General features: G+C 38.7%; 1 protein-coding gene across 5 annotated transcripts in view; it reads left to right on the forward strand.

Annotated features, from left to right (window-relative positions):
* The window catches only part of prkcz (protein kinase C, zeta), a 101,027-nt gene that overhangs the window by 54,034 nt on the left and 38,689 nt on the right, over positions 1–8,304 (forward strand). For 4 of the 5 annotated variants that reach the window (XM_014020317.1, XM_014020318.1, XM_014020320.1 and 1 more), the window contains 4 exons: positions 4,590–4,721; positions 5,864–5,954; positions 7,146–7,201; positions 7,277–7,495. In XM_014020317.1, the coding sequence (XP_013875771.1) occupies positions 4,590–4,721; positions 5,864–5,954; positions 7,146–7,201; positions 7,277–7,495 (498 nt within the window). Of the gene's footprint in view, positions 1–4,589; positions 4,722–5,712; positions 5,794–5,863; positions 5,955–7,145; positions 7,202–7,276; positions 7,496–8,304 lie in introns of those variants that run through there. The other variant, XM_014020322.1, reaches the window with a different exon arrangement.

An 8,304-nucleotide genomic window follows, 5' to 3' on the forward strand; every position in this document is an offset into this window, starting at 1 on the left:
AGAATAGAATAGAATAGAATAGAATAAGCTTTATTATCACTGATAAAACAATGTTAAAAACAGTGTTAAAAACAGTGTTAAACAACAACAATGAGTTTTAGGTTTAACAAACATCTCTGTCCCCTTGAGATTATAACAACTCCTTTAACTAAATGTAATTGAAGATACATTGATGATGGAATTAAAAAAAAACCAACAGGAAGCTTCTTTTCAGCGTGTACATAATGTAATTCAAACATACTGATCAAATATATAACTTTTATTAGCAATTTAAACATAAAATGTGTTTCGTAAGTTGTCTAATGTGACTGGGCCTTACCTAAAACAGCACACCTTAAAATTAAAGTTTTCTCAGATTCAACAACAAATCAGTTTTCCATGTTTTAGTTGATGTGTTTTTTAACTGTCAGTCAGTTTACAGTTGGCTCTAAAGCCAGAGTTTAGTTTGTTTTGGACTCTGGATGTTCCTGACTTGTTGCATCCTCAGCATATCAAACAGAGGAAGAGAAGTAGGTCAGGTTTCTCCTCCCTCTCTGTCAGTCTCCACACCTTCATCCTCCTCTCTCTCTTACTCCTCCTCTCCATCTCTCCCCGGTTCTGTCGTTTAGTGCTCCTCTTAAACACGACACACTGGTAGAAGTCTGTTTGTCTCCTGATATATGACAAAATAAACGACCCCAAAGCTACAAATTTAAACCCAAACACATGAAACTGACTCAGACTGATGTTAAATGTGCCAACGTTATCAGCTGCTTACAGACACTGAACTCCTCCCTCATCTTTCTCATCATCATCATCATCCTCCTCATGAGGAAACATCCTGCCCTGAGCTCCAGACGAAACATGATTTTAAACAGTGACACCAGTAGTTGARCTTCTTGTTAATGGTCTTGTAGTATATTCCAGTTTTGTACAGATCTATATTCTGGTTCCTGACATGATTAGACTGGTCTTTGATCTTTGGTCTTGTTCATAGTCTGATTCTGTGGACAAGTTGTTAGTAGGTTACACATAAGTTGAGTTTGAGTGAGTCTAATCGACTGATTTATTGATATATAGTTAATAAATTGGCACAAAACTAACCTGTGTGGCATCAAAAACCTAGTTTGCTCAATGACTCTAAGACTGCACCATGTTGGTAAAAACTGAACTTTTTTTTTAATCCAGGAATTTTTAACAGATGACTTTAAGGACACTGAGTTCTGCTGCCATCTTGATGATGAACCTTGAGTTCTTCTTATCTTTTATCGTCTGTGATGTGAGGACATATTTCCTTCTATCATCTGCTAACATGAATTGTGTTTTATCACTTAAAGTAGAAATATCCAGCTTTTAAATCCTTTTTCACATTTAAATCCTTCAGTTGGGTCTTTATAAAGTGGAACTATGAAGCTTTGCTCTGAATTTCTGAAATTCTAACTTTACCAGCTCCTCTTTTAGCACTTTAATGATGTGTGTCTCAAAGCAGCTCGTTTTGTTACTGTTCCTTTAAGACGCTTCAAGCCCCGCCCCCTTCCGGCTTCCAGTCCGGTCCACTTCGGTTTAAAAGAGGGGGCTACGTTTTCTAGATTGCAGAAACGTTTTGTATACAATTTAATTGAGAGATAAAAGACAGAAGATTTGTCCATCCAGCCTTACATGTTGGAACCAGAGTCTGACCCAGAACCAGAGTCTGACCCAGAACCAGAGATCCACCCAAACAGAATATAACGATATCTCTGCAGCACCAGGAGAGACTAAATTCAACTTTTCTGCCTCCTAAAGACTCTAAGTCCACAACAAAATGAATTTAACAGATAAAAAAGTGGATTTTGCAGGATATGTCCCCTTTAACGTGTTGCATCTATTCCCTTTAATATTAGCATTCATGCTAACCATATTTTATCTCTCTTCTTCCAGTTCTCTTTAAACGTGCTCATCTTCCCTCATTTTTGTCAAGATCCTAGTCGTTTTCCTCCACAGCTCGAGAATTCCCCGACAACAATTCTCCGAAAAGTAAAATTATTGTCCCAGACATTTCACAATAAAATGAAAGATTAACACTAACCCTTCAAAATAAAAGCTGCAACAACGTGGCCGTTTAGTGCAATGACTTATTGTTTAGTTCAGKGGTCTGCAACCTGTGGCTCTAGGGCCATATGTGGCTCTTTGGTCCCTCTGTAGTGGCTCTTTGAAGATGTGACAAAAAAACAACACAATTTTATTTTTTAATTCTTTGGTTTTTATACTCGCAACAAAAATTAATTTGTTTGTAAATATGTGATCAAAACCTGTTGATTAGCTCATGCTAGTATGTTTATTTTAAAAAATCCAACTTCTTTCTATGATCTTTTTCTCAAATCCATCAGAATTACYGTTAAACAATTTGAGGACTACATAATAACAATTAGAAAAAACAATATGCCTGAATACTTCAGTTGTACTAATTTTTATGAAATTTCGTTAAAACTATAGTGTTTTTCTTGTTTACAGGAATCTGGTCTTTTCATTTGTCCTTATGTGTAAAAATAATAATAAATATTAAAATTCACAACATATTTTTTAGTTTTATAATGTCACCTCCACTGGCCGTAAAAGTTCCTGAAAAGGCCTTGAATAGGCCCCTGGACCACCAGTTGAAAATCACAGTTGTAGTTTGTTTTGCAGCTCTGGACACATTTTATCAGTGAGACAGAATGCAGAAATGGCTCTTTTGATCATAAAGGTTGCTGGTTTAGTTGTTTAGTCTCTTGAACAGGTTAATTTAATCTCCCTCCTACATCGTAGCACCTGCAGGGTGACCTTTGCACCCACGTAYGTTACAGTGACGATGCTGAAACGATGCATCATGCAGCTCTAGTATGGCATGTCTTTTTTTTTATCTGTACTCGTGTTATTTGTTGCAGCAAAGAGTCGAGAGCCGAAACGCTGCAAAGGTTTGTGAGGAACGTCTGAATGTGCTCCTGAGCCTCAGTCGGGTTTGTAAGAAACCTTTGAAGTCTGGTTGAAGCGGATCAGTGACTGGGAGCCTTTGTTCTCCTGCACTGTCAGCGCACGCGCACACACACACACACACACACACACACACACACACACACACACACACACACACACACACACACACACACACTCTGTGAATGAAACCTACTGATACAACCAGAGACGTACGCTGACTCTTAAGTGTCTGATCCCTTCAGAAGCATTTTGCTGACAGATTTCTGGATGTCGGGGACAACGAGGTGCAAACGAACAYCCTGAGCTTCTAATAAAGAYGAGAGCTTTAAAAGAAACTCACACAGAAGAGCGAGCTCTCAGGAGAGGAGGTTACATAACGCAGTGATCCTAAAGACGGTTCATTTTGTAGTAGATGTAGAAGAAAAGAACAGTCTGAGCCCTGCACAGGAAAAATACTTACAGCAGACACGCCAGAGGATAAAATATAATATTCATCACAAATTTTAGGTTTTAATTCAACTTGTTCAGGTTTGTATTCAAATTTCTTCCAAATAAACTCAAAATTCAGCAAATCAAACTGCTTCACAATCAAACACCACCTGCAGCCAAGGTTTCCATCTAAGATCCTTCATGGTTTGTTGTTGGGATGACTCTCAGCCACTCCGAAGCTCGGCTCCTTACKGCTTCAAACAGCTGCTGCTGTGAAGGACAACCAGTTGTTTGGCTAAGCTTTCTTGTTCAGATGACGGCTAAAGGTAAAAAAATAAAACAAACTCGTCGTTAATGAGCCGATCAGAGATTTAGTTTGTGAATTTGATGAGAGGACCACAAATTTAACTAAAGATTTGCTGATATTAGCACTTTTTAATCTGGGTTAAAATGTGTTTAATGTTGTTTAACCGTGGCTGTTAAAGTAAAGATTGGGTTTTATTTGGCAGGTTTTGTTAATGTTTGGTGACAAAAAGCAGTCTTTAAAGACAATATCTTCAAACATTATAAAAAAAATTTTTTAATGAAGTGTTTTAATATAATGAAGAAATTTATAGTTATTATAGATTAGTACTGATATTAGAAAACAACACTAGAGTGTTGAAGGGTTTCCTTTTTATAATACTTTTATAATGTTTGATCTATTATGTGTTAATTGAAATAGAGTAGCTACATGTCCGGATCATAAGCAACACATAAGTGAACTGTTTTAAAACATTAGTTTGAGGTTTTTGTATGAATGCCTGTGATTCAGCCGTAGGTCAGYAGGGGGCGAACTCAGGCATTGAAGAATCGTGTATAAAAATGTGCACTTCCTGACTTTGARCCAGTGTGGTTTCGCTTGTCAGTCCGGTGACAGTAAACCTCACTCAGATCCAGAATTCTGGTGTTGTATGACTTTATTCCTTTCACAAATCAGTTTATTTAACAATTTTTTCATCTTGACTTSAGTCGATATTGAACACGTATTTCTTACAATAAAGTTGTGAAAAAAATCTGTTCTTTTTTGTCCTGTAACTGGAAATGGGTTCAATTGGAGAATCATTGGCAGCTTTTCCACTTTACTTGTTTTTTTTTTTGTTTATTAATACCTAATAAATAAATAAATAGTATTAACCAAAGACCGAGCTGTTATTGTTTGTGTTTTTTGTGTTTGTGTCTTTCAGAAAGCCTACTGTGGCCACTGTAGTGAAAGGATATGGGGGCTGGGAGGGCAGGGCTACAAGTGTATCAAGTGCAAACTGCTGGTCCATAAGCGCTGTCACCGACTCTTCCCCCAGACCTGCCAAAGGCTTATGGTGAGTTCTGCTTCGCACTGGTACCAGACTGCGCTGATCCAGATAACACTGGTACCAGACTCTAACCAGATAAACACTGGTCTAGATATTCCCAGATTTATCCGACCTCATGGTACAATAAATAATGAAATATCGTCCCAATGTCCTCAAATGAGGACTTCATCTTTACAAACACTGTACGCCGCTGCAATTGCAAAGAAAATGTCAAATTTGCTTGCTTTATAAAAAGATGTAACTGCATAAATACATGGGTTTCAAACAAGAAATGTGATTTGTGTTTTTACATTGTCTGCTTTTCTGATGAGCTTTTTGGCTGGTGTTCCCACCATCTTGTTTTGACTGAAATGAGTGTTATGTTCTGTGAATTAGACATGCTGTTAATGTCTTTAAAGAGGCCAGTGGGTTAAAGTTGAAAATGATAAGTAACAGTGCAGAGAGGCAAAAAAAKCATTGTCCTCATATGAGGACGCTGGGTCTCAGGAGGTTAAAGGTGATGAGACGTTGACTAGAAATTAGAAAAATATACTTTGCTGTGTGGCAACTTCCAAATAAACTGTCCTATTTATTCTATAATCAGTGACCTTTTCCCTGGTTTATTATGGATTTACTGGTTTACAGTTGCAAGCAGCAAATTTTAGTTTTAAATCCGTTTTTTTTGGGCCCCATTCTTCTGCTGCTCGGCTTCTTTTCCAAACAAAGTCATCACAATGACAAACAGTGAGCTCCACGTAATCAATCAATCCCCCCACAGTGCAAAAGATCCTAAAAACCCAGCCCCCAAAGATAAAAGTCTTGATTGTATAATCCATGTGATCAATAGTGTTAGCTCTGCAGCGAGTCCTCCTGGGGGCTGTCAGAGTACTGATTAACAGCCTCGTCTTCAGTCTCAGATAAAACACTCGTAGCTTTGAACACTCGCTTCCAGGGAATCCCCCCGCACCGTCGTTTGTCTCTCTGTGCCGTTAGCCGTTAGCAGTTAGCCGTTAGCAGCTGTCCAGATGCAGTTCTCCACTCAGGTCCTCACAGGCATGATTCAGCACCAGCTGTGCCGGGAGTGGCAAACCATGAGCGGGTACGTGGCCGGGTACCTGGGAGACCACGTCGGGGGATATTTGGATGAAATTGCCAAATTGTTTTTCCAGGATCCAGCCATGCCATCACAGGAGCCCCCTTCAGACCCCAAGAGCGAAGAGGTGGACCTTCCACCAGACGACACAGAGGACACAGATGGGAGTAAGATACTACTACATCTTCTTCTAGTACTAGTACTACTAATATTAGTACTTTTTCTTCTATTTCTACTACTTGTTTTCCTGTTCTACTGTTCACCTCCTCCTTTATTCTTCTGAGGCAGAGTGCTGAGGTCACATGTTGCTACAACATGGGGCAATCATGTTCTTGTGTGTTTGTTAGCAAAATATCTCCTGACCCACTGGACTGATTTAACAAAACTCTTAGAAAATAATCCCAAAACCTTTTGATGTATTTTTTTTTTGTAGAAATTGTCTTGTTTTTATTGTATATTTTAAATGAGGTTTTAGGCATTTTATTTTTTTTATTACATGCTTTTATTTTTTCTGTGTTTTTTTATTATTTAAATTTTGATTGAGTTTGTTTTTGTATGAGCTGTGTTGGAATGTGGATTCTGTACAGCACTTTGGTCTACTGTGGTGCAAAAAGTGCTTTACAAATAAAGTTGGGTTGGATTGATGTTAACCTAAATTAAGACGTCAACTTTAACCTCTTAAGCCTCAAAGTGTTTCCTTGAAGTTTGTGCTCAAAGTAAAACACCCAAATGTAATAATTTAATTACACAGTATATAAAACTTTTTCAAATATCATGAATTAGTTTAGAAAAYCTCATAGAAACCATAAACCCAGATGTAGAAAAGTAGGAGATAAAGTKAAATKTTTGCCCTCAGTAAYGGTGTGTTGGGCCTGAGAGGTTAAAAACAAAAATGAACATAACTCTGGATTTATTTTATAAATATTGAGCTGAAAAATGATGTGGTAGTAACTGATCATCATCTCCATCATGTACTTTGAGGGCTTTCAGGTTGTAGAGATGTTTGTTTTAATTTTGACCTGCAAGGCAGCGGGCGACACGCATTTTCTCCCTCAGAGAATCTTAGTTCATGTCTATTTTTATGTTTATATTCTTAATAACTGAAATAATTCATATTTTAAAATCAGTTTTAGATGTGTTTTGACAGTTTTACTAAAACCCCACTAGTTGTTCAGAAGATATTTTGCTAACAGACTTAAGAAACCTTGGTGACTCCTGTTCTGAGCACCAGACTCTAATCTCTGTCTCCCTCTGGTGGCCAAAGAAAGAAAAACACGTTTTGTTTTAATTTATGTGACATTTTTGTCACATAAAACTAGTCTAAACATAGAAACTTTTCCTGTTTCTGTCGTTCTCAGTATCGTTTCTGCCACACAACTGTGCCGTGGATAAACCAGACGACGCCGACACAGAGGTGAGACCTTCCTCCTCTCGCTCCTCTTCTCTAAAAACACCTGAGCTTAAACTCACTCCCCCCGTCCCCCCGCAGGACCCGGACCTGAGCCGCCTGAAGGACATCAGCGCGGTGGTGGACGGCCTGGACAGCATCAAGCTGTCCCAGGGCGCCAGTCTGAGCCTGAGCGACTTCGAGCTGATCCGGGTGATCGGGCGGGGCAGCTACGCCAAGGTGCTGCTGGTGCGGCTGAAGAAGAACGAGCAGGCGTACGCCATGAAGGTGGTGAAGAAGGAGCTGGTCCACGAYGACGAGGTGAGTCTCTGCAGTGAGACCAGGACAGGAGCTTTTATTCTGTAGGTCCAGGCAGAAGCTTCAGCTGTTTCTGCATGCTTGACACGTTGCTGGAAATCACACAGTGAGGGTCTGATACGTTTGATTTGGATCTGATCTCTGTGAGGTCTGAGCTACTGAAGCCCAGACCGGATTGTGGTGGAACACCTTTTATGGGTCAGGTGTTTGGTCAGGAGACGATACACTGTCTCTGTTTGCACATGATGGTCTGGATCTATTTCTACTAAAATTAGTTGTTTTTGACACGTAAACATGTAATTACTTCACCAGTTTGTTATTGACACAATGCATTCTGGGCATGATGATGATGATGATGATGATGATGATGATGATGATGATGATTGATCTGTATAACTGGATTGGACATCACGTATAGCTTTTATAGCTAGCGACACTCCACCATAGCAGCCATTACTGTTCACTGAGTCATGTCAACAAAACGATACAGTTTCAATGGAAGAGCTGCATCAGTCTGTTACAAAAATATTCATAGCATCATCATTTTTTATCTGATTTTCTATAAAGTATGGCTTAAATTAAAGCTGAGAAAATARCAGTTGTGGTTTGTAAAAATGTGTATTTGCTCAAAAGATAAATCTGTAATCAGTCTGGGAACTTTTCATTATAGGTTTTTGCTAACATATTTACTGTAGAAGCCCCTGTCCACCACATAAAACTAACTCATGTTTGTCATTGTACTGAGTCAATTATAATTTAGACTTTCAGTCGAAATCTGAAACGATTGCTCTTAAAAGGAAACCATATATATA

This window comes from Austrofundulus limnaeus, unplaced genomic scaffold (genome assembly GCF_001266775.1).
Source record: "Austrofundulus limnaeus strain Quisiro unplaced genomic scaffold, Austrofundulus_limnaeus-1.0 Scaffold248, whole genome shotgun sequence".
Lineage (NCBI taxonomy): Eukaryota > Metazoa > Chordata > Actinopteri > Cyprinodontiformes > Rivulidae > Austrofundulus > Austrofundulus limnaeus.